At 34.0% G+C, this 27,481-nt stretch overlaps 1 protein-coding gene across 1 annotated transcript in view; it reads right to left on the reverse strand.

Annotated features, from left to right (window-relative positions):
* RTKN2 (rhotekin 2) overlaps positions 1 to 27,481 on the reverse strand; it is a 76,870-nt gene that overhangs the window by 34,468 nt on the left and 14,921 nt on the right. Inside the window, exons 3-6 of the mRNA XM_029200874.1 lie at positions 19,668 to 19,726; positions 9,857 to 9,910; positions 8,502 to 8,619; positions 5,953 to 6,147 (exon numbers count right to left, since the gene is read on the reverse strand). Of these exons, the coding sequence (XP_029056707.1) occupies positions 5,953 to 6,147; positions 8,502 to 8,619; positions 9,857 to 9,910; positions 19,668 to 19,726 (426 nt within the window). The remainder of the gene's footprint in view (positions 1 to 5,952; positions 6,148 to 8,501; positions 8,620 to 9,856; positions 9,911 to 19,667; positions 19,727 to 27,481) is intronic.

Below are 27,481 nucleotides of genomic sequence, written 5' to 3' on the forward strand. Positions count from 1 at the left end.
ATATTTGTTTTGTAACTTCAATCTAATTTAAAATGTAGTATTGGGGCTTATTTTTTTTAATACACATTTTTGTCCAGTAAATAATCACTCTCAATTTTACTAGTTTTCACAATTGTTTAAAATTACAATTTATACAATGAAGAATAATGTACTAAATGGTTCTCAAGGAGCATAAAATAGTTAATTCAGCTATTAGAAACACTGGGAAAATCTAGCTACAGGAATTTCAGTAAGCTAAATTCCACAAATAAAATGAGTAAATGAATCACACCAGGGAGCATGCTAAAAATTACCAAAAATGTTCACTGTCTTCTTTCAGATCAAACAATACTTTATGATGATATTTCAAGTTACTTCATTTTTAAACCATGAGTAATTACAATGCCAATGCTTCCAAAATCAACAATGATCTCAGTTTTAAAACATTCTTGTCAGGATAACGTTTTCTTACTAAAACATTACTCTCATTCTTTTTAGCCAACCCTAATATTGAGTTCCCAAAAGTTTAATCAGCTACATTTTTTTAAAAAAGCAAATAGGCCAATTGTTGTAACATTTGATGGAGCGGGGGTTCCAAAAATGTTATGAAAAAATAAATGACTATCTTAAACGGTAGTCTGAAAAAAATGCACTCTTTTGTCAGGAAGAACAGCTATATTTGGGCACATGCCATATAATTAGAGAAGATATAGTTTGCCCATTTTGGTTAAAAATTAAAAGCTATATTAGGAATCTTCTCATTGAACTAGATCACTATTAAAGAAATAAAAATTGATCCTCTTATGCATTCTGATTACTAATGCTATTCTCAAACTCCTATCAGGGTGCTGAAGTGGTCACTTAAGGAAGTATCAGGTAAGAGTAGTTCTGGGCTATGAGTTTAACCTAGTATACTTGGCATTCACACCAGAAGCTCAAAAGAATGCTGGTATTGGAAGAATATAATTTGGTGAAATGTTATAAAAGGTTTTACCCTATCTTTTGATCAGCTTTAATGGTATAAATAAGCAAATGGCATGCAAGTTTCATGGGAAATGTTGATAAGGAAAATTGGTGTTTGGATTCACGAAATAAACCAAATAGAATGACAAATCTGAACAGGAGAATGAACACTTCAAGACAAATATGTCAGTCCCTATTACAAAGAGCTTAATAGCAATAATGTTATTCTCAAATACACCTCTAGGCTTTGAAGAGGAGTACAGGTTAAACACAAGTTCCAACATCACTTAGAGTATCTTCTATGAAATGATAAACATTGGTTTTTCAATTTTAAAATATATCTCTACATTTTATAATCCTATGAAGGTTTCTAAACTGAAGTGCTTCAGCATGAATTTGAAAAAAATTTTCAGAAAAAGCACTGGTCTCAGAACAGTAAAAATAGTAACAATAATAGTAACAGCTACATTTATTACATGCTTACTACATACCAAGCTCATGAATTACCTTTTTGAGTCTCATAATAATCCAATGGTGTTAGATATTATTACATTATTATTATTCCCATTTTACAGAGGGAAAAATAAAAACCCAGAGTAAATTAATCTGTCTTGGGTCACACAAATAATAAATGACAGGATAGAAAAATCAAGTATTCCCTGCCAAACAATGAAATTTTAAACTGTTTGAGAAGCCCAGTCATTGTTTTTACATGCTTGAAAGGTATATGAAACCCTAAAATGTCTCTAAGGAGCCTTCTAAAAATAGATGATTATGTCTAAGCATCCTTACCTTTCATGAGAAAACTGAGGCCCAGGAAATAATGTAACTTGTTCAGGACACTACTGGTCCTGTTTTTTTTTTTTAACATCTTTATTGGAGTATAATTGCTTTACAATGGTGTGTTAGTTTCTGCTTTATAACAAAGTGAATCAGCTATACATATACATATATCCCCATATCACCTCTCTCTTGCGTCTCCCTCCCACCCTCCCTATCCCACCCCTCTAGGTGGTCACAAAGCACCAAGCTGATCTCCCTGTGCTATGTGGCTGCTTCCCACTAGCTACTTTACATTTGGTAGTGTATAACTGTCGATGCCACTCTCTCACTTCGTCCCAGCTTACCCTTCCCCCTCCCCGTGTCCTCAAGTCCATTCTCTACATCTGCATCTTTATTCCTGTTCTGCCCCTACGTTCTTCAGAACCATTTTTTTTTTTTTTTTTAGATTCCATATATATGTGTTAGCATACGGTATTTGCTTTTCTCTGACTTACTTCACTCTGTATGACAGACTGTAGGTCCATCCACCTCACTACAAATAACTCAATTTCATTTCTTTTTATGGCTGAGCAATATTCCCTTGTATATATGTGCCACATCTTCTTTATCCATTCACCTGTTGATGGACACTTAGGTTGCTTCCACGTACCGGCTATTGTAAATAGAGCTGCAATGAACATTGTGGTACATGACTCTTTTTGAATTATGGTTTTCTTAGGGTATATGCCCAATAGTAGGATTGCTGGGTCGTATGGTAGTTCTATTTTTAGTTTTTTAAGGAACCTCCATACTGTTCTCCATAGTGGCTGTTACCAATTTACATTCCCACCAACAGTGCAAGAGGGTTCCCTCTTCTCCACACCCTCTCCAGCATTTATTGTTTGTAGATATTTTGATGATCAGTGTGAAGTGATACCTCATTGTAGTTTTGACTTGTATTTCTCTAATGATTAGTGATGTTGAGCATCCTTTCATGTGTTTGTTGGCAGTCTGTATATCTTCTTTGGAGAAATGTCTATTTAGATCTTCTGCCCATTTTTGGATTGGGTTGTTTGGTTTTTTTTTGATATTGAGCTGCATGAGCTGCTTGTAAATTCTGGAGATTAATCCTTTGTCAGTTGCTTCATTTGCAAATATTTTCTCCCATTCTGAGGGTTATCTTTTCGTCTTGTTTATGTTTTCCTTTGCTGTGCAAAAGCTTTTAAGTTTCATTAGGTCCCATTTGTTTATTGTTGTTTTTGTTTACATTTCTCTAGGGGGTGGGTCAAAAAGGATCTTGCTGTGATTTATGTCATAGAGTGTTCTGCCTATGTTGGTCCTGTTTTTTTTTTTTTTAAATAAAGAATTTTGCTGCTTAAAAACGTTTTAAAACTACTAACTTGGTGATTATCTCTTTCAGTTCTAAAATCTATGCTTCAAACTAGAAATACAATTGTTCATTCAATCATCAAAAAGACAGAGTTCCATTACCTTATAGTTGAATTAAAGCATTTTCCAGCAAATACTTGATAATCATCTTAATCTACAAAAGTTTTAAGACGGCCTTAATTCTAAAGGAAGAAAATGAAAGGGTATCCCTCCCTCCTTTTTAACGACATTTATATTAGCAAAGATTTACATCTTCTATGCCTTTTTTTTTTCAGTGGATGGGACCCATTCAACAATCATGAAATCAATTTAATGATTCATAAACGGAATTAAAAGAAACTGAAAATAACTAGAATAAAAAAAGTCAAGTGACTATACTATAAATAGCAAGGGCTAAGTATTGCTTCACGAAATCTGTCTGCTTATGTTACTGTGCATTCAGTAATAATGTAAAATGTATTTCTTACTGTGGATCTCAATCAAAATAAACTGAAAGCCACAATGCTAGAGTCCCAGGTCACTTTCACATGTAATATATCTGATATGAAAAAGTTATTTAGTTACATTTTGATGATTGATATTTCCAGGATCTACACCTAAAATATTTTGCTTTTTGTAATTACAGTAAAATTACTTAAATGCTGAAGAGCCATCCCTACCAAGACATGCAAAGAAATTCTAGGAATGCAGCCTGTACAACAGTTTTCCCAAGAAACATAAAGATAAAAATACTTGTAAAGAAGCAAACACAATGTTTAAAGAAAGTATCTGAAAGAAACCAGGGCTCCTTGCAGAGATGGTGATTCCAACTGTGGGCAGAAAAACAAAAGATGAACATGGAACATGTTCCCTGGCCAGAGAGCAAAGAAGCTAATCAGAGATTAGGTTGTGTCAAAAGGACGCAGAGTCAGCTTAAAGGTTCCCCACTGATCAAAGATGGGACAAATTGGCTTCAAAGAGAATAACTGTAATAGATTGAAACACAAATATATAAAAATACAAGAGTTCAAATAAAACAAAACATTGATCACCTCCATGGTAGAACATCAACTTACTATTCTAAAATGAAGGAACCAAGTATTTTTTTCCTCCTTCTCCTCCACCAATTTTTTTGCATTTATATCCAGAGAGTTAACAAAAGAAAGCTCTTCTTTGAGAGAATTCTAGGTTTAAAAATAAATGCAGAACTTCCCTGGTGGCGCATTGGTTAAGAATCCGCCTGCCAATGCAGGAGACATGGGTTAGAGCCCTGGTCCGGGAAGATCCCACATGCCATGGAGCAACTAAGCCCACGCGCCACAACTACTGAGCCTGTGCTCTAGAGCCCACAAGCCACAACTACTGAAGCGCGTGCGCGCACCTAGAGCCTGTGCTCTGCAACAAGAGAAGCCACCACAATGAGAAGCCTGTGCAACGCAACGAAGAGTAGCCCCTGCTCTCTGCAACTAGAGAAAGCCCGCATGCAGCAATAAAGACCCAGCGCAGCCAAAAATAAATAAATAAATATTTTTTTTAAAAAAGAGAGAAAAGAATCAAGATAAAATATAAATAAATAAAGGACAAATTTAGAAAGTCACCAAATTATAACCCCTAATTAAATAATGAATGACCTGCAATAGCTGCTAACACCATTAGATAAAAGATTGATAGGGAACTTTATAATGGATGGATCAGGCTGACAACACCTGAACCCACTGGTCAGGTTTAACACGAGTAAAAGTGAGACAAGACCTCCAAATGGGATACAGTAGAAAGTACATTGTCCTAAAAGAGAACCTGAAACTAATCAGTCCTCTAGATCTGACTACAAGTTGTAGGAAACACAGGGGATAGAAAAAGATGTTTAAAAAGACCACAAAGATGGAATCAGATAAATTCAAAATATGGGAAATCTATAAGATCTGGCTTCTTCAATAAATAATGGCAAGGAAAAAAGTAGATGGGAAATTGTTAAAGATTAAAAGAAACTTAAAAGACTCACCTAAATGCAATGTTGTAGACCTTGTTTGCATCTTCACTTGCACAGATCAGAAGAGAACTTCCTCAGAATTGGGGCAATTTGAACACAGACTGGACATCAGATGATATTCAGAGCTTATTTTTTATTTTGTTAGATGTGATAATGGTAATGTGGTTTTGTTATAAAGAAATAAAATATTTTTTAAAATCTTTAAGACTAATGCATGACATATGCAGAAATCCAATTAGTAGACTTATATGTAGCAAACAACTTAACATGTAGATAGTCCCTTTTCAAGAAAAATAATTCATCTTTCTGCTAGATACTGGAATTCAAAATCACTAAAAGCACACTGTCACCCAACTTTCTACTTTCTTTTTTTAAATTAATTAATTAATTTATTTTTGGCTGCGTTGGGTCTTCGTTGCTGCACGCGGGCTTTCTCTAGCTGCGGCGAGCAGGGGCTACTCTTTGTTGCGGTGCACGGGCTTCTCATTGCGGGGGCTTCTCTTGCTTCAGAGCACAGGTTCTAGGTGTGCGGGCTTCAGAAGTTTTGGCTTGTGGGCTCTAAAGCGCAGGCTCAGTAGTTATGGCACACGGGCTTAGTTGCTCCGCGGCATGTGGGATCTTCCCGGGACCAGAGCTCGAACCCGTGTCTCCTGCGTTGGCAGGCAGATTCTTAACCACTGTGCCACCAGGGAAGCCCCAACTTTCTACTTTCAAAGGAAGGTATTAAGGATAACTCAGCTGGGTAAATGTCAGACAACCAAGTTATATTCCTGCCTCAGGATGTTTTTTCCCATTTAAAATGTAAAGATATTCTCCATATACAATAGTTTAAAATGTCACAAATACATAATTATACTGTATCACTGTAAATATTGTATTAGAAAACTTACTAAATAGCAGAACTGAAGGACAAGCACATTTCATGATCTTCTTGAAGCACTGAACTTATTTTCTTCCCTGTAGCTTTGCTTATAGATGTCTTCAGTTTCTTAGCTAATTTTTTTGGTGTGTTGGTTATAGAAGAGTCTTCTGTACAGCAACTATATACTTCCACCTTTATCTGAAAGTCTGGCCCTGCTTCATTACTAAAAACAAGGACAATCATAATGTTAGAAATTTAACTCAGTAGAAAATAAAATAACATCCTGTGATGTTTTCATAACATTTAAAAGCAGCATTTGGAACAGGTTTATGTTAATATATGTTAATGAGATAGAATATCCCAGTGTTTATTTAGTATCTAAATGACCTGAGAGAGTCACTACAACTTCGAGAGCTACCAGCTTCTAAAGTAGGGCAATCTTAACTCAACTTAACCAATATTTACAGGCAAATTATTTAAAGGAAAAGAATAAAATGCCCTGGTCATTTTGTTGCCAATGCTATTTCTCCTTTTCATTCCTATAATATAGCTGTTTTTAAGGTATTTACATTACATGTATGATTTCCTGAAATCACGATTCCTCCAAAGGAAAAAGATTTGAAAACAAAGAACACAAAGAAAATTAAAAGAAACAAAAGCTTTCTTCTGCTGAAACCTTTAGTTTTCACGCCTTTTTCATAAAGAGTCATACAGTCCACTCAACACCGCGCCCCTCCTCCCCGCTCCACCTTTGTACCTAATAACTCTGAAATAGCATTTCACTATTTAGTTGTACAGGAGACAACAAACAAAAAAATGAATATAAAGAGATATATTTCAAGGCATGAACTCCTTGAGGGGGAGTGATGTCTCGGTAATCTTTGCATTCTTAATCTAGCATAAAAGATATTCAGTATGTATTTATTAAACCAATATGCAGAATATCTGCAATGCCAAGATTGGCTTTGCTCTTTCTCAGACACAGTGAACTATCTTTACTATAAACGATTGTGGTGATGTTAGTAACAGTAAAATATACTTCAAATCGCAAAGGAGGTCCATCAGCAGTAGATGTTGTCTGTAGAGGACAATCCATCAGCCTCAGATATTTTAAAAACACAGCATAGACTTTTTAAGATTTAAATAGCCAAACTATAGTTTGAATAAATCCAAGGAATAACTTCCAAATATTTTTATAGTTTATTATTTGGCAACTCTGAAACATACAGTATTCCTGGTAATGACTAACAAATGTCAATATTTAGAGAAAAACCAGAGATTCATAAATATTGAATACTTATTAAAACAATCATAACAAAAAGCACATTTTAAAATAACATTTAGAACATCTGTGAGCAGTTATTTTTAGAACAATTTAAAATATTTACAGAATTAAAAAAAAATTATAAATCATGAGTTGTCTTCCCAAGTAACTTGCATTGTTCTTTCTGTGAAAAAAATTATGATTTTTGTCTTTGTGGTAAAAACAAACAATAGCAAAGTGATGTGAAGAAAAGAGTCCATTAACAGGATGATTTTGGCAAGAAAAGATGCACTAGTAATAGTTGATAATGGAAATAAGTATATTTAGATAAATAATAAATATTTATTTTTAAGTCTCAATTATGTAAACATTTGGCAATATTTGGGGCATCATAAATAAATTTCTTTGGTTCAGTAGAGCTTATAAGATGGCCTGCACTACTGCTGACAACTCAGAAAAATGTATTATATTTTTCTGTGCTGTACAATTCCTTATGGGACACTGAACCAAAGCCACAAAACATGGTTTGCAATCATTTTTTTAATGCTACATGAGTGGCAAAACTAGTACTTTCAATCTCAACTGTATATAGCTCCATAGAAGATGGAAAAAACATGTATATTGATTTTAATAGTTAAGTAGTTATTAATATTTGGATGCAAAGATACTGTCTTTGAAACCCTGTAAGAAATAAAAATCACATACTGATTTAGGCCAATAGAAAAAAAGGCCAGGAAAAACTTATGTTAGTTAAAAATGATTTCTATGGCTACCTGAGGAGTTCTTTCTGGTTCTATATTATGACCACAATAAAATGAGCCTGTAAAAGAGCAGGGGCAATAAAAACAGCCCTGAGGATCACCCAACTTTTTATTGTTTTGGAGTGAAAACATGAAAGTGCACCATAAGAAAAAGAACATCTCAAAATTTTACCAAAGTACTTTGCCTATGGTACATATTTCAGAACTATCTCATAAAGTTGTTATACTATTTTGGTATTTCTGTAACCAAATCTCCTATATGAGATGTAAGAACCTCTTTTATGCCCAAATTCACTCTATATAAAATAATGTTATAATGAGATTCCACTGTATTCATAGTCTTACTACTAATATTACATGATTTCCACTTTATTTTACACTGGAAAAATCTCAAATGCAGAGATGGGCTTATTTTGAATAATGCAATGTTCAAAATCAATTTAAACATTTAAAGATTTTAATGCTTCAAAAATAATCCAATAAATTTGCCTTCCTTTGAAAAAGGTAGAATTTTAGATTCTTTTCATTCAATGAAGATTAAAAAATACTTACAATATGGTCACATTTTCAAAACATATATCTGTGATTGTTTTATCCACAATCACCATGTCAGTATCAAAAACTTCAGTTCCCATTTTGAATAAACAAAAAATGGCATAGCGCTGTGATCCTAGAGAAGAAAAACAACATAACACAATGATTCATGTGATGAATCATGCCTATATTATGTTAAAATCTGCTTGAAAATGAAAATAATTAGCCTAAATATTTGCTAATAGATTCTTATTTTCATACATTGTACACTGTAATCCTTTAACTTTTTATAGAGACTGTTTTGCCAATATATATTAATAGCTTGCCCAACTAAGGCACAACAATTAAAGTAGGGAGTATCAAAAAATAAAGTTAAAAATAGAGGCCTCTCAGCAGCCTAAAGTACCCACCAAACTCACAAATTTTATTCCTAGAAAACTCTTTAAGCTTTAATTAATAGCAAATTTATTATTTTATGTACATACTATTACCCCTGTCATTTGGTTTCCAAGTATATTTTAAGAAAAATAAGTTTTCTATTATGAGAGGTTAGGAGCAAGCACATTAACAGCAAAACATTTTCCACCAAACTGAAAGGGAGGAAACCACAAAAACAATAAAAAGTAGACATGTGAACACAAAAACCATAGCTGCTGGGCCTTCTAATTTGATGATGTTTTTAAAAAGTATTAGGTGATTAAAGGACTGAAACCTCATTACTGAGAAAATGTACCTCTTCAGAAAAACTTAACTCTCTACTGTAATCAGAAAGATGTACTTAATACCTGCATGTATTCCTTTGTAAAGTAATTTATATTTCCTAATTGAATAACAAATATACTAACCTGATTTTGGATTTTTCATATAAAACTAATTGTGCTCAATGTGATTCAGATTTTAAAGCTATCACAATAGACAAGAAAGATAAAGGATTATCATATCTTTTCTGCTTTGCCTCTAACAGCTAAAAATCATTTGAGGTTAATTTCCATGACCCACAATGCATGGATTTGTTAAGACTATATGAAGCCATAAAATGCTGAAGGGGAAAACAATCAGATCAAGCTAAAAATCTTTTCCTCTTACATCCTGTTAAATAATCTGAAGTAAGAAAACAACGCAGAAAGATCTCCAGGATCTCCGTCAAATAATGTTGCCTTTACCATGACTCAAACATTTCCTTTTATTGCACAATTCCCTTCTCTATTACCTGTTACTCACCATCCTTGCACAGGTTCCTATCAACAAGATTCTGCTTATTCTGTCAAATGACATCCATTTATTTCAGTGGAGAAGCAGTTTTTTCTCCTAATAATCTCAAATTTACTACATATTACAGAAGATATTTCAATTACAATTAAAATCATACATACGTTCTTTACTGCTGAAGTGATCAGAGTCTTTCCACATTAGTGGTATACGAATATCTATAGAGGAGGGGGAAAAGAAATGACAAGTAATAATTTTGGTAAATTTCATTTCTTAGAGTGAAATAAACCTCTGAATTCCACAATGGATTCTGACCATTAAAGCCAATATTTATTTATTATTTAAATATTCAAACACAATAATGTTTTCTCTTAAAAACAGCTTAGACTGGGAATATAAAATCTGTTATATTTATTTTACTAAAAAAACCCACCAACTACTACTCAAGAAATTAATTGATTAAGAAAGGTCTGTAATAAGCTTATGCCATAAAATTTTCTTTTCATGATTTATGTTTTTGAAATAGGTGAAATTTGGGTAACCTAGTGTTCTAGCAGCAAATGTAGTTAAATATATTTCAAAATCATAGAATAGTAGAGGTAGAAATGACTTTAGAACTTTTGTCCACTATGCAAACTTTAAAGATGAAGAAAATTAAGTTGTCTAAGATTGACTTGTCTAAGATCATTGGTTTCTGGGAGAGACCCAGCTCTTAACAAACAAATCCAAGATCTCTCCATTAAGAAGATTTAACTTGTCTACAAAAGAATTTGCAGATCTTTGTATATTCATGTTACAAACTAGCATTTTCCTTAAGAAAACTAAAAAGAGGAATGTATTACTTCTTTCAGGCCAAGAAAAGGGCGTACGTTCTAAAAGTGAGCTAAACATATTCCTCTCATTCACACGTTCTTCAAACTCCAAAGTGACTGTGTTAACAATCTTTATTCCGGAAATTAATCTAGAGCTTTGACACAGTCAAAATTTTGCCTTCCTAGTTTTCTCCATTCTTCCCTTTACTTCTAATACTAGGTTAACATTATGTAGTAACAATTTTCCTGACATTCTTATGTTATCTGCCTAGTTTCAAAGTTAGAGAATTAAGGTATTACCAAATAGATTAAGATGTGTGATTACAGCATAACACAGCACAGTAGAAATCTCAATGATAAAGTGAAGTTAGTTTTAATTTTTAATTTTGTACTCAGTACAAAAACAATATCTAACCTTTCTGGAAAATTTCTGTTTAAGACATTTCCTTATTACACTTAGGAAGTTTATTTGCATATTTTTCATACCTATTAATTATGTCACTTTCAAATAATTATAAATCTTTCTGAACATAAGCTATTTGGCTACCTTTATGATGTGCTTCACTTTTAGATCCCATGATCTTTTGTCTACATTTTTATTTGTTTAGAATTCTAAGGTTCTTAGTGCCTATTTCCAATTTCCTTTCTAGAACATCTTTGTATTACTCCATCCCTATTCTGCCCAACCAGGTAGAAAGCTTGGCTAAACACTTTACATACATTTCATCCAACAATAATTTTTAAAATATATTTACTAATTTATGGTTGTGTTTTCATTGTCATTTGTCTCAAAGTATTTTTTAATTCCCTCTTCGATTTCATCACTGACCCACTGGTTTTTTAGTACCATGTTGTTTAGTCTCCATGTAATTGTTTTTTCTTGTTTCTCTTTGTGTGGTTTATTTTCAGTTTCATGCCGTTGTACATGGAAAAGATGCTTGAAAAACTTTCTATCCTCTTAAGTTTGCTGAGGCTTGTTTTGTGTCCTAGTATGTGGGTCTATCCTAGACAGTGTTCCATGTGCACTTGAAAAGAATGTATATTCTGGATTTTTTTGGATATAATGTCCTGAAAATATCAATTAAGTTTAAATGACTGTAAAAACACAACCATTCAAAATCTGTGGCATGCAGCAAAGGCAGTCCTGAGACAGAAGTTCATAGCAATACAGGCCTTCCTCAAAAAACAAGAAAAATCTCAAATAAATAACCTAACCTACCACCTGAAAGAATTAGAAAAAAAAAGAACAAACTAAACCTAAAGTCAGCAGAAGGAAGAAAACAATAAAGATCAAAGAGGAAATAAATAAAATAGAGATTTAAAAACTATAAAAAAAAACCCAATAAAAACAAGAGCTGGTTTTTTGAAAGGGTAAACAAAATGGACAAACCTCTAGTCAGGCTCACCAAGAAGAGAGAGGACCCAAATAAACAAAATAAGAAATGAAAGAGGAGAAGTAAGAATGGATACTTCAGAAATACAAAAAAACCATAAGAGAACACTATGAACAATTATATGCCAACAAACTGAACAACCTAGAAGAAATGGACAAGTTTTTAAAAACATAGAGCCCACCAAAATTGAATCAAGAAGAAATGGATAATTTGAACAGACCAATCACTAGAAGTGAAATAGAATCTCCAAAAAAAACCAAAACCAAAAACCCCAGGGGCTTCCCTCGTGGTGCAGTGGTTGAGAATCCGCCTGCCAATGCAGGGGACATGGGTTCAAGCCCTGGTCCGGGAAGATCCAACATGCTGCAGAGCAACTAAGCCCATGCGCCACAACTACTGAACCTGTGCTCTAGAGCCCACAAGCCACAACTACTGAGCCCACGTGCCACAACTACTGAAGCCCACACACCTAGAGCCCGTGTTCTGTGACAAGAGAAGCCACCACAATGAGAAGCCCGCACACCGCAATGAAGAATAGCTCCTGCTCGCCTCAACTAGAGAAAGCCCACGCCCAGCAACAAAGACCCAACACAGCCAAAAATTTAACAAAAAAATAATTAATTAAACAAACAAACAAAAAACAAAAACAAAAACTCCCTGCAAAACGCAGTCCAGGACTGGATGGCTTCACTGTGGAATTCTACCAAACATACAAAGAACTCAGACCAATCCTTCTCAAACTATACCAAAACACTGAAGAGGAGGGAACGCTCCCAAAGTCATTCTATGAAGCCACCATCACCCTGATACCAAAATCAGACAAAAGCACTATCAAAAAAGAAAATTATAGGCCAATATCTTTGATGAATACAGATGCAGAAATTCTCAACAAAATATTAGCAAACCAAATCCAACAACACATAAAAAAGACCATATGCCATGATCAAGTTGGATTTATCCCAGGGTCACAAGGATGGTTCAACATATGCAAATCAATCAATGTGATACACCACATCAACAAAAGAAAGGACAAAAACCACATGATTATCTCGATAGATGCAAAAACAGCACTTGATAAAATTCAACATCCATTCATGATAAAAACTCTTACCAAAGTGAGTATAGAGGAAACATATCTCAACAAGTTGAAAGCCTTCTCACTAAATTCTGGAACAAGACAAGGATGCCCAATCTAACCACTTTTTTTTTTGGTCGCACCTCATAGTTTGTGGGATCTTAATTCCCCAACCAGGGACTGAACCCGGGCCCACGGCAGTGAAAGCACAAAGTCTTAACCACTGGACCACCAGGGAATTCCTTCACCACTTCTATTCAACATAGCATTGGAAGTCTAGCCACAGCAATCAGACAAGAAAAAAATAAATAAAATATATCCAAATTGGAAGGCAATAGGTTACATTGTCATTATATGCAGGTGGCATGATAGTACATAGAAAGAACCCTAAAGACTCCATACAAAAAGTATTAGAACTGATAAACAAATTCAGCAAGGTAGCAGGATACAAGATTAACATACAGAAATCTGTTGCATTTACTTACGATAACAATGAAATACCAGAAAGGGAAAGTTAAAAAAAAAAAATCACTTTTAAAATCACATCAAAAAAATAAAATATTTAGGAATAAACCTGACCAAGGAGGTGACATATGCTGAGAACTATAAAAACACTGATAAGGGAAATTAAAGATGATTTAAAGAAATGGAAAGATATACCATGCTCTTGGATTGGAAGAATTAATATTGTTAAAATGGCCATACTACCCAAAGCAATCTACAGAATTAATGCAATCCCTGTCACATTAACCCCTGTCACTTTATACCAAACTTGAATAATCGTAAAATTTATACAGAACCATAAAAGACCCAGAATTGTCAAAGCAATCCTGAGGAAAAAGAACAAAGCTAGAGGCATAATTCTCCCAGACTTCAGACAATACCTCAAAGCTACAGTAATCAAAACAGCATGGACTGGCACAAAAACAGACATATGGATCAACAGAACAGAAAAGAGAGCCCAGAAATAAACCCACACACCAATAGTCAATTAATTTTCAACAAAGGAGGCAAGAATATACAATGGAAAAAAGACAATCTCTTTGGCAAGTGATGTTGGGAAAGCTGGACAGCTACATGTAAATCAATGAAGTTAGAACACTCCCTCAACACCATACACAAAAACTCAAAATGGCTTAAAGACTTAAATATAAAACAGGATACCATAAAACTCCTAGAAGAGACCATAAGCAAAACATTCTCTGACATAAATCATACCAATGTTTTCTTAGGTCAGTCTCCCAAGGCAATAGAAATAAAAGCAAAAACAAACAAATGGGACCTAATCAAATCTAAAAGCTTCTGCACAGCAAAGGAAATCATAAACGAAGCGAAAAGACAATCTATGGACTGGGAGAAAGTATTGATATTTGTAAATGATGCGATCCACGAGGCCTTAATTTCCAAAACATATAAACAGCTCATACAACTCAGTAACAAAAAAAACAAACAAGTCAATCAAAAAATGGGAAGAAATCCTAAATAGACATTTCTCCAAAGAAGACATACAGATGGCCAACAGGCACATAAAGATGCTCAACATCACTATTTTTTAGAGAAATGCAAATCAAAACTACAAAAATTACCTAACCAGTGAGGTACCATCTCATGCTGGTCAGGATGGCCATCGTGAAAAAGTCTACAAGTAACAAATGCTGGAGCGGGTATGGAAAAAAGGGAACCCTCCTACACTGTTTGTGGGAATGTAAATTGGTGCAGCCACTATGGAGAACAGTATGGAAGTTCCTCAAAAAACTAAAAATAGAGTTGCCATGTGATCCAGCAATCCTAGCCCGGGCATATATCCGGACAAAACTATAATTTGAAAAAATACATGCACACCAATGTTCATAGCAGCACTATTTACAACAGCCAAGACATGGAAGCAACCCAAATGTCCATTGAGAGATGAATGAATAAAAAAGATGTGGTACATAAATACAATGGAATACTACTCAGCCATAAAAAAGAATGAAATAATGCCATTTGCAGCAATATGAATGGACCTAGATATTATCATACTGTGAGGCAAGTCAAAAAGAGAAAGACAAACACCATATGGTATCATTTATATTTTGGATCTAAAATACAACACGAACTTATTTACAAAACAGAAATAGACTCACAGACACAGAGAACAAACTTACAGTTACCAAAGGGGAAAGGGGGTGGGTGAGGGATAAATTAGGAGTTTGGGATTAGCAGATACAAACTACTATATATAAAATAAACAACAGGTCCTACTGTTTAGCACAGGGAACTATATTCATATCTTGTAATAACCTATAATAGAGAAGAATATGAAATAGAATATATATATATACACAAGCATATATGTATAACTGAATCACTTTGCTGTATGCCAGAAAGTAACACAACATTGTAAACTGACTGTACTTCAATTAAATATACATATATTTACTAATAGTCAAGTGACAGGATTTAATTGTTTACGTTTTCTTTTCTTTTTTAAAATATTTATTTATTTATTTGGCTGCACCGGATCTTAGTTGCACCACGCGGGATCTTCATTGCTGCATGTGGGATCTCTAGTTGTAGCATGTGGGATCTAGTTCCCTGACCAGGGATCGAAGGCAGGTATTGGGAACATGGAGTCTTAGCCACTGGACATTTGCATTTTCTTGACTAAGAAAAATGTTAATAAACTTACTGGCCAGTTCAGTGAATATGTTTGTATCCATGGCCCATTTTTCCTTTTCTTTTTAAAAATATATTTATGGTTTGTACTTTTAAAAATTAATTATTTAGGGACTTCCCTGGTGGCGCAGTGATTCAGAATCTGCCTGCCGAGGCAGGGGACACGGGTTCGAGCCCTAGTCTAGGAAGATCCCACATGCCGCAGAGCAACTAAGCCTAGGTGCCACAACTACTGAGCCTGCACTCTAGAGCCTGCAAGCCACAACTATTGAGCCCGTGCTCTAGAGCCTGTGAGCCACAACTACTGAGCCTGTGTGCCACAACTACTGAAGCCCGTGAGCCTAGAGCCCGTGCTCCACAACAAGAGAAGCCATCACAATGAGAAGCCCATGCACGGCAACAACAAATAACCCCCCCTCGCCGCAACTAAAGAAAGCCCACGTGGCAATGAAGACCCAATGCAGCCCAAATAAATGAATGAATGAATCTTAAAAAATTATTTAATATTTGTAAGATTTTTGAGTATGTGAGGTAAACATATAAATATTCTTCTTATAAAAACAGTTCTAGCTCCATTTATATATTTAATAGACCTTCTCTTCTTCACTGATTGAATGATGCCATCTTTATCATATATGCCATTCTGAGTAAGTGTTCTTTCCTTGGCTATATGCTTTATAGATCTAATTGAATCGTCATCTATCCTGATACCAATACCATACCATCATAACCATTGAAACATTATAATATACTTTACCATCTGTCAGAAATATGTCCTTCCAAAAACATTTTATTCTCTCTTGCTAATTTCTTTAAGTAAATCTTAGAAATAATGTGTCAAAATTCCCCCTCCAATGTTTTATTAGAATTCTAGTATCCAAAGTAACTTGGGAACTGTTAACTTTACAATATGCTATTTACATAGAGTAGCATAATACAGTTACCCTCATATTTTTATTAAGGTTATTCATGCGGTATTTAATGTTTTTGTTTTTTGCTGCTTTTATTGTAACTCGTTCTTGCTGGTGTTGAGAGCAGCTACAACTTTTTATGTATATATCTTGAATCTAGCCACTTTTACTGAATTCTTTATTAATTCAAACAATGTTTCAGTAAATTTCCTTATATTTTCTAGGTCTGCAATCTATTATCTTCAAATAGTACTCAATTTATCTATTTCTTTTCAGTAGTTTCATCTTTCATTCTTACTATTTTAGCTAAAATTTCTAAAACTCTGTTATAATATTAATATAATAGACATTGCTATTTTGTTCTTGATTTTAATGGGCTCACCTTTATTGTTTTATAATTATGACTTGGCTGATGTCCTGTCAAAGGGCCTGCTTCTTGCTTGACCAGAATTGCTGACTCACTGCAGTTCACAACTGTTCTTTTTCACAGCTATTCTTTTTCTAGTAGGGTGGTATTAACTATTTACACTATCTTGGAAGGAACATGGACCCTTACTTACTTTGCTGTACAACCATGGCCTATTGGTCAGTCTTGCCCTTTCCCATGCCTAGCTATGTCAGATCCTCAAGAGGAGAAGGTGGACATTTCTTATCTATTTCCCAGGTGGTCACGTACTGTTCAGATGGCAAAAGATGTGTAACTCATTAGCTACATTTTAAAATTCAGTCTCGAAGAGTAGAAATTCCTTCCAGCTTCTTGCAAATGGTTGACTCAGTTTTAATTTACAGTACTCTTACCTTTGTCTTTTTTTTAATGTCTTAATTGACACTTTAATGGTAAAGCGAAAGAGCCATAATAGGATAGCTAACTTGATGCTATCAGGTCCTAGAAGTCTATCGTTTTCAAAAGTGAAAACCGAGGTACTTTGTGAACTGATCTGGCTTTAGTCATCGAATTAGTAGTTAGTGAATAGGCTGAGACAATTACCATATGCAATTATTTGGTGTTGAGCAGAAACAATCGGGATAAACCTCAATTATTCTTTTTACTTTTATAAAGATCTGGCCAGTGAGTGAAGCTAGAAATAGAAATCCCAGGTATCTCCTGGAAATCAATGTAATCTCAGAAACATTATGAAACTTTGTTGCAAATATTCATTTTGATCAAAAGTCACATTTTCATTCCCATGTCAAAAGAAAATGGATTTATAAAGGTGAATTAGTTTTTAATGTTCTTTGTTTTTATCTTTCACAAATATACAGACAAGATATAATTAAGCCTAAGCAAAGATGTAAACAAATTACATATGTATCCCATTTTCTGAGACTTTTGGCTCCTTAATTTAATTTAAAATTATCTTTTAAAAAGAAGAAACACATGCAGAAATAAGTTTAATTTCTATACTCGAGTATTCATGGTCAAGAAAATAGTTTTTTCTCTACTTTAAATGTTTTTATTTAAACACTCTTCTAAATGGAGAGTTAATGCTAATTTCATGATTGCTGCAGTCAATAAACTATTATGAAATGACAGTAGAGGCTAACTTTATCATGGCATTCAGTCTTCAACAGCAATTTAACACATCTCATTTGTGTACTGAGTGGCACTACATCAGAAGCAAGGAATGGAGGATTATGTTTAAGTATTTTTAGAGAACCCCCTTTAAAGATCTATAATATTTTGTTTTTTCACATTAAAATGTATTGAACATAGTGAACAACTAATATGTAAAAGTGCTATGCTTGGCATCAAAAGGATAAATAAGATATAAAACATGTTTTATTCCATTCATAATTGGAAAGATGAAAACATAAATATAAATAACTATAAAACAAGCAATGGATTTTTATATATAGCTCAGATATTTTTCTGAAGAATTTTTGCTGAGGGTAATTCCTCTGATTTAGGACAATTATGTCATATGTAAAATTCAGGTATATCCTTCCTGTAGGAGAATTTTTAACATGAAGACTTTTTTTTTTTTTTTTTTTTAAGACATTTTTAAAAACAGTTCCTTGGGAAAAAAAAAAGAAAAAACAACCAAACAGTTCCTTGGGTAAGAGGGCCTGAAATACAGCAGCAGCCTCCCTGAGGCTTTTAACCAATGAAACAAACTAGTTATTACTTAAGGACCGCTGGAGGTCTGTTGTTTCCAAAACGTACCAATGAGATAATATTTATAAAAGGTACATTATCTAACTAGCATACACATGAGTCAGCCATGTATTTATTCACTTCAATCTGTGGCATCTCCAAGCCATTGTCTTTAGCTTCCTTAACACTTTGGAGAAACTGAGACAACACAGCATAAGTGCCATCTAGTGGTAAAGTGTCTCCTAACTGCATTAAGAATTACAGAAGGGAAAAACATTTCTAGCAGGGAACAGGGAAGGCTTTATAGATGAGCAAATAGATCCTGAAGATAATATAGTTATTTCAACAGCTAACTGGGTATTAGGAACATGGGGTGTGTTGACAGAACAGGAAGAGAAATGTCTCGTTAAAGCAGACAGCTTATGTATAGAAGTAGTGGAAGATATGACTAGAAAAATATTTGGGAATAGAAAACTCTAGGGGGATGTCTAGTCTCTATCCTATGGGCAATGGAGTGTAGTCATCCATCCAATCAATATTCACTGAGTGATAACTACGTAGAAGCACTGTGTTAGCTCCTGGGTATATAGTGATGAACAAAGCAAACAGGGTTCCAACCCTCATGGAAATTCTGGAGTAGACAAACGTTAAACGCAGTATTGAAACTTCTGAGCAAAAACGGAATGGGGAGTCTAAAGACTTGAGTTTGCAGCCCAGCTCAACCAAAGTCATTTAACCTCTAAGTCTATAGAAAAAGGGAACTACCCTACCTATTACACAGTGTTGCAGTGAGGAAAAAACTTCATAATATATGTAATATACATGAAACAGTTTTCTCAAATTGTAAAATTCTACACAAATGTAGAGCATAATGATGAAAACAGTGTTTTAGAACAAATATTCTGATAGAGGTATGCAAAATAAAATGAAAAAAGAAAATGGACATAGGGAATTAAAAAGCCCCACTAACTCTAGGAAGTTACTTTATAGAATTTATTCAGCAATAGAAAAATGATCCAATATAGCATACCTGATATGGCAATCTTTCCCTTACATGCTGTTCGTGCTTTACTTTCAAAATTCACATCACTGTCAAAAGAAAAAAAACCCTAATGAAAAAAAGGATCTTCTCTAATAAGCAATTGTTTTAACGAACTTTCACAAATGCCTAAATATTAAAAATAAACACATCCTTGAATAATAATGACTTCCAGTTAACATAAACTATTTGACTCAAACTTTATGATGTTTAGTCAACAGTAGCTGGCTTTAAAAGAAATATATAGAGCCATTATCTTTGATTTTTTTCATACAAGCTTTACCTTCCCTGATGATTATATAATGGCTTACTCTACAATGAAAGGCTTTTGTGACCTCTTACATTTAAAAACAAGATGTGCAATATTTGTACAGGTCCTAGGAAGTATAATACCTTGCATCACCATTTCATAAATTATATTTCTAGCTTACCAGATTATAGTTGCCTGAAAAAGTTAATGAACTTCCCAACCATGAACATGCTGCCCAAGGGTATCTTATCCTTATAAAATCTAACAAATATTTAAAAAATTACTCTCTGCTACATATTCATGTGTGGTAATATCATATTTCATTTCCTTGAAGTTCTAAAAAGCTAAGCATACACTGAAACAATAAATGAACTAAGTTGGCAAAGGAAGGGAGTAGCCCTCTAGAGAGAATAAAATGTGGAGAGGAAAACATTATCATGACAATAGAAAAGGTCTCAAAGGAAATTCTTGGGATATAAGACACTTCCAGTTCTGACTGTAGACTATACTATTATCATAAAAATTTTTTTCAGGGACTTCCCTGGTGGTGCAGTGGTTAACACTCCACGCTCCCAATGCAGGGGGCCTGGGTTCGATCCCTGGTATGGGAACTGGATCCCACGTGCATGCCACAACTAAGAGTTTGCATGCCACAACTAAGGAGCCCACGTACCACAACTAAGAAGCTGGTGAGCCGCAACTAAGGAGCCCATGAGCTGCAACTAAGGAGCCCACGAGCTGCAACTAAGACCCGACACAACCAACTAAATAAATAAATAAATACTTAAATATTAAAAAAAATTTTTTTTCAAAATAGTTATCTTCTATTAGACCAAATCAATCCCATCTCTGAATAGTTATCCAATATCCTATTTCCTAATAACCTGCATTTAGAGATTAGCATTCCATTTCTAGAGCAATGTATCCAGGGGTATTCTTCTTTGCACTCTTTTTTGGCCTCTATTTAATTTGGTTAGCCAATTAACTGCCAGTTAATTTAACTAGGTACTTCAAATACGTGGTAAGATAGAAACTTTTCATTTGAATACTGTTCTGATTCTAAAAGGGCTTTTGGAGAAAGATTGGGTGGGAGTTTGAAGTGTATCTAACTAAGTTTCAGGAGAGTGACACACCTTAACACATTTCAGTAGCCTTGTTAAAAAGATTGCAAATATATTCATTATCATGCATCCAAATTTGAAAACAAAATACATCATCCCACCTTTTTTTACTCTCTTAGTGGATTAAGCACATAAGTATTAAAGGCGAAATATATTCCAAAGGAGCAAAAAGAATTTACTGACGTATTGAAGTCGATAAGCTTATATGGGACATTTATATGGTATTTACAGAATCAAGCACTAGGTGTAACTAAAGTAATGTTGTAGACTTAAAGCCATAAATTTTCAGGATCCTATCTAATTACCTTATGGTCACACTGGTATTTAAGTTAAAAGGAAATTCACTCAGTGAAAAATAAAAGTACTCATTATTTCAAAATAATGTTTTGTTGAATCATAAATTTTAAAAAGAGTCAAGTTCGGTATTTTATACTCAAGTTCAGTTTGTCACGGAGAATTTTAGCTGGCTTATTAATTCATCAGAGTGAAAAATTCAATTGAATAGTCTACTATGTTGTGGTGAAAATAATATACTGAAAGGCCCACTAGAAACCAAACACAAATCTCAATTTCCTCAAATTGGTACAAGAAATACAATATAAATACAGTTGGTTGGCATTTGTAATACTTCTAAAAACACGTTCTATATGAGCAATGCATAATATAAATTCTTAAAATATTTATTTCAGTGAAAAAATACAAGGAAGCTCTAATACAGTGAGTAACTTGAGTATTATGGAATAGGTCATAAATTATGTTAAAATTGAAATCCATTAGGCATTATTAAATTGGATTAAACTTGAGGCTTTGGCAGACAAATGAAATTCTAAAATACTAGAATCACCAAAAGCAAACTTGCTGAATATTTACCAAAAAAATTTTTCCCCTCCAAACTATTCAACCACCTGGCAGAGTATAGCTTTCTCCCCTATAAGTATAAAATTACTTACATAGGCATTTTCAGGACCTGTCAACAAACTTATTATATACAAATATTATCAAATTGTAATATAAATCCAATTAACCATATAATCTTACAGAATGATTCTTTCTTTAAAAAATTGAGAGATGAACTAAAGTAATCCAGACTCATGTTTCAGAAGCTTGAATTATTTTCATTTCAAATAACTCAACTGCTATTTAGGGTGCTAAAATGTGATGTTTTTCTAATTAATCCAAATTGACAATAAATTGTTAAACATTATCTGTTTAATAATGTGCTACTGTAGCTAATAGTTTGCTACAGTTAAATCAATAGTTGTTTTAAAATCTGCAATGTTAATGTCAATTCTAAATGCTACAGTTAGAGAGCCAGTCTGAGGAAAAAGCAAATAACCACAAAATCATTCAAACGAAAGCACAGCTAAATAATAGTGTACCTTATTCTTTTTTTTTTGTACCTTATTCTTATGAACCCAGTTTAGAGCATTATTTTGGTAAGACTTGTAATTTAAAAGATAGAGATAAAAATATATAAGACAAACTTTTAACTTTGTTTTATTAACTTATATTTCTGCCTGTAGGTAAATAAAATGACCAACAGAGGGTGCCAATCAGCCACTTTGTTGCTCAAAAATCTGTATTAAAATTGGCCAAGTAAATACATATTATCCTATTTTATGTTGTTCCATACGGGAATTTAAAATAGCATTTCTTTTCCAGAATTAACAAGATACAATGAGAAATAACACAATGATGAAAGAATTTTATATTAACAAAGCATTTAGAAGAATTCTAAATACTATTCTATTATTTCAAAGCAGGTTATAAAATTCTTCACCTCTTGTGCAAATAAGTGAAAACTAAAACACACAGAAATGCTTAATGTGGACTTTTAAACCACCCTAAAACTATGTGGTATAAAATTAATACCTTCATAACTATGTTAAGCTGGGAAGATGAGTTTTCTACTTCAAACCTTGAGACAACAACCTCTTTTCAACAGACACCAAACAATATAAAGTTTAAAAAAAAAAAATTAATGTCTTAACTATACCATGTTTTATTGTAGAAATACCAGGAGTACATAATTTTCACTGGCAATCCACATTTTTATTTTTGTTTATATTGTAGTATATAAGCAATTAAACTAGGCAATTGGAGTATGAGAAACTAGTTTTTGTGGCGTTATTAAAATCAGAATTATGGTGAATGATACCTAAAATTAGGTACTATAAATGTCTTTGACTAGTATTATTTTCACAAAGCCAAATACAGTTTTAAGAAGTTAAGGCAAGAGACAGACTAGTGGGTTGGGGCAGAGGAGAATATTATTGCTAAAATGTAAGCTCTGCAAGAATAGGGATTTTTTTGTCTATTCTGTTCACTGCTCAATCACCAGTGCCTGGTATACAGCTCAGTACATTCTAAGGCATTCAGTAAAGACTTAGTGAATACTAAATGAAGTAAAATAGGATATGTCTTTTTGGTGGAGCAAGCAGTAGATTTAGACTAAAGTCTTAGGTGTGACTCTTATCCATCAATAACTGGTTAATGAGTTGCTGTTAACCTCTTAGCCTCAGCAACCTCACCTGTAAAATGCAGGAAGTATCTACTTACCTCACAGCTACTGAATGCAATAATATTTTTAATGTATTCTGAATCATTCTTAGAAATGCTACACAAATACTAGGATTACTTTGTGAGTGTTTGTATTTTGGGCTTCAGTATTAACTTGGAGCTTATGTGGAACCTGGAGCTTATGTGGAAGAGGCACTAAATCATTTGTTAAAGTGATCAGAGTATGACTTTCCAGTCTGTGTAAAATAATGGTAGCCACCTAAACTAGAGTCTCTCCAGGAAATCCTACAAAAGGTTTCACGTCAACAAGGAAAGCAAAATCATCTACAGCCCACACCGACAGCATAACTGGAAAAGAGACTATCACAAACTTCAATTTACACGTAAGAGAGGAAATTGACAACTGAAAGCATCAAAACCAGTTCCTGGAGGGCTTACACAAGTAAAGAGTCTGGTATTGCAAAACGCAAATAAGATCAACTTATGATCTCCTCTAGAAGATCATAAGAAAAGAGAATGGATATAAAACCAGTGCTACCACAGCACTGGTAGGGGCTCCAAAATAATTCTGGTTCAGAAGTTGTTAGTCTTGTGGAGAAGACAGACATGCAATAAGGGAGGTATCCTTTGAAGACTTGGCCATGGAAAAAAAAAGGGAGGAGGAGGGAAAGGGGAGAGGGACACGGAGGGGGAGGAGGAAGAGGAGAAGAAGGAGAAAGCAGCTTAAGTTAAAAACCCTAAGAAACAAACCAGTATCAAAGGATCAGAAAACCAACCAACCAACATCCCAAAAGGAACCATTTATTAAAGAAACTACTTTTCATAGTTCCAATAATAGAAAACACTCTTGAACTAAGAAACCAAGTAAGCCTTTTTACCCAACCCCCTCCCCACCACCATCACTTGGCCCAGGAAAATGCTACATCCTACGTATTTCATTTTGTTTCATTAGGAACAACAACAAAAAAGGATCCAAACACCCATAGAAAGCTATTATAAAGTGAAAGTAGAAAGAATCAGAATGCTTCAGCTGATAAAAATACCCCACCAAAAACTTTCCAAAAAATATAGAATAACAAACAAGGTAACACGATACTCCAAAATGAATTAAGTGTAGCTAAGTAAGCTATTGCAAATATGAGAGAAACCATGAATCTGAAATCTAACACCTCACATTAGTAAAGGATAAAGAGCAGGTAAATAATGCAAAAAGAAGAAAAAAAATAAGAGAACAAGGAAAGAGGCTGGAAAAAATAAAATCATCTCTAAAATGAAGAGTAAATACAAGGTGCCCAAGGACAAAAATATAAAACTGAAAGTACACTAAGGGACACAGTGGATGAGAACCCAAAGAACCAAAAGAACAAAAATAAAATAAAGAGTTTAAAAACATCAAAGAAAAAGTGAAAGACATAGAAGACAGGCAAAGAAGATCCAACTTGTGTGCAACTGGAGTCCTTAAATAAGAAAACTAAAACAATGAGATAGGACAGAATTAATGTTTTCTGGAGGCTTTAACTCCAGGAAAACCTGAAAATAAAAGAACTGAATCTACATATTTAAAAGGCACTAAATGAGCTAAAATGCTCAGCCGTAGTCACATTCCAGTAAAATTACCAGCCTTTAAGATAAAGAAAACATCTTTCAGCTTCCAGATAAAAAGACCAAGTCATTTACAGGGAAAAAAATCAGTCCACAAAGGAAAAAAAATTAGACATTAGGTTTGCTGATAACACGACAACAATGGAGCAAGGTATTCAAGAAGCTCAAGGAAAGAAAGTGTTGGCCAAGGATTTTGTATCCAGCCAAGCTGCACTTTAGGTACCAACACTAAAGAAAAGCACTTTAAACATGCAAGAATGTGAAGAAAACTGCACTCAGGTTGTGGACTCTACTAGCTCATGAGCTTCCTCTAAACAAGAGATAATTTTGGAAAGTACAACAAAAGGACAGGTAGTGAACATTATATATATTTAATTGCAAATCAAAAACTAAAACAAAGGTGAAGTTACAAGTACAAGATTAGTATGTAAACACTATCCACCTACCAAAGGAGAAATACAACCCTAAAAAAAAAAAGAAAGGTAGAAAAGGAAGACATGGGAAAATAGAATAAGTTCATTGATTTCTACACAGAAAATAGTAAGTGGAAACAAAATGATATCATTTAAAGCAGAAAAACAAAATAGGAAAAGCCTAAGAAAAAAAGAACTAAGGTCATTATAAAGTTATCAGTATATAGTTTTTAAATATAAAGTTCTAGTAACTTCTATGACCAATAAAACTCTTCTTAAATTAAATAAAGAAAACAGACCAGGCTTCCCTGGTTGCACAGTGGTTAAGAATCCGTCTGCCAATGCAGGGGACACAGGTTCAAGCCCTGGTCCATGAAGACCCCACATGCCACGGAGCAACTAAGCCCATGCGTCACAGCTACTGAGCCTGCTCCCTAGAGCCTGCGAGCCACACCTACTGAAGCCCACGTGCCTAGATAGGGCCCATGCTCCGCAACAAGAGAAGCCACTGCAATGAGGAGCCCATGCACCGCAACAAAGAGTACCCCCGCTCGCCACAACTACAGAAAGCCCACGCACAGCAACGAAGACCCAACGCAGCCAAAAATAAATAAATTAATATTTAAAAAAAAGAAAACAGACCACAGGGTAAAAGACAAGCTATAATTATAATACACGTAAGTTAACATAACATAAAAGAACATGTGACAAAGCTGAAACCAAATATATCAGTAATATATATGTAAGTATGCTTAACTCCTCTAGTAAAAGGATTTTCAGATAGGCTCATAATGTAAAACCGAACTCTGGGATGAATACAAGAAACACACCTTCAACCAAACAATTCACAAAGGCTAATAAACTAAAGAGATGGGCAAAGATACACCAAACAAATGCAAACAATAAGAAATCAGGGTATATGATCTTGTTCTCAGGAAACTGTAGAACTCAGATCCAAAAGCATTATAGGACAACAACAACAAAAGGACACTTTTATAATGCTAAAGGCTGCAACTGGCAATAAATATATAACAAGTACTAAAGTACCAAATGTTTCATAAAACATTAAGTACAGGATATACAAGGGTAAGACAGCAAAACCTTAATAACAAAAATCTTAACCTATCTCTTTCAGTCAAAGATAGTTCAAGCGGTCAAAAGATAAAAACATAATCAATAACATTAATCTTTTGCATATATATAAATATATATATACATATCGAACTTCGTACTCTGAAAAATGAAATATAACTTCAAAAGCCCATGACAGTCATGAAAATTGACCATATTAAGTCAGAAAGAAAATTTCAAAATATTTCATAAAGTAGAAAAAACTAAAAATTTATTTGCTCAAGATTCAACAAAATGAATTTATCTTCTGGTAATGTTGGAATAGCTCATATCAGAGAAATTCTCCCATAGAAAACAATATAAAATATGGAAAAACTATTAAAAAACAACTACCTGAAGGGACTGGCAAGCAACCAAAACCAGGAAGAAATTAGAGAAAAGTCAACCCCAGAGGAAAGAAGTGGCACCATGGTATATTCATACAGTGAAATATTACTTACCAATAAAGAGGAACAAATCACTGATATACGCTAGCTACCTGAAGAATCTCAAAAGTATTATGCTGATGAAAAGGATAGGGTACACACTGGACAATTCCATTTGTATTAAGCTCTAGAACAGGCAAAACATATGGTGGGGGGAAAAAAAGCAGAACAGTGGCTGCCTCTTGAAGTGGGGACAGAGGCAGGTACTACTAATCCAGCTTTGGGGAAAAAGAAATACAACATATCCAGAAAGCATGATTTATTCAAAGAGGGAAAAAAAGGCAACCCCAAACTGACACAAGTAACAAATGACTGTTTATGAAACTGATAACATAACCATACA

Source organism: Monodon monoceros, unplaced genomic scaffold, assembly GCF_005190385.1.
Source record: "Monodon monoceros isolate NGI ecotype Baffin Bay Population unplaced genomic scaffold, NGI_Narwhal_1 Super_Scaffold_4, whole genome shotgun sequence".
Taxonomy (NCBI): domain Eukaryota; kingdom Metazoa; phylum Chordata; class Mammalia; order Artiodactyla; family Monodontidae; genus Monodon; species Monodon monoceros.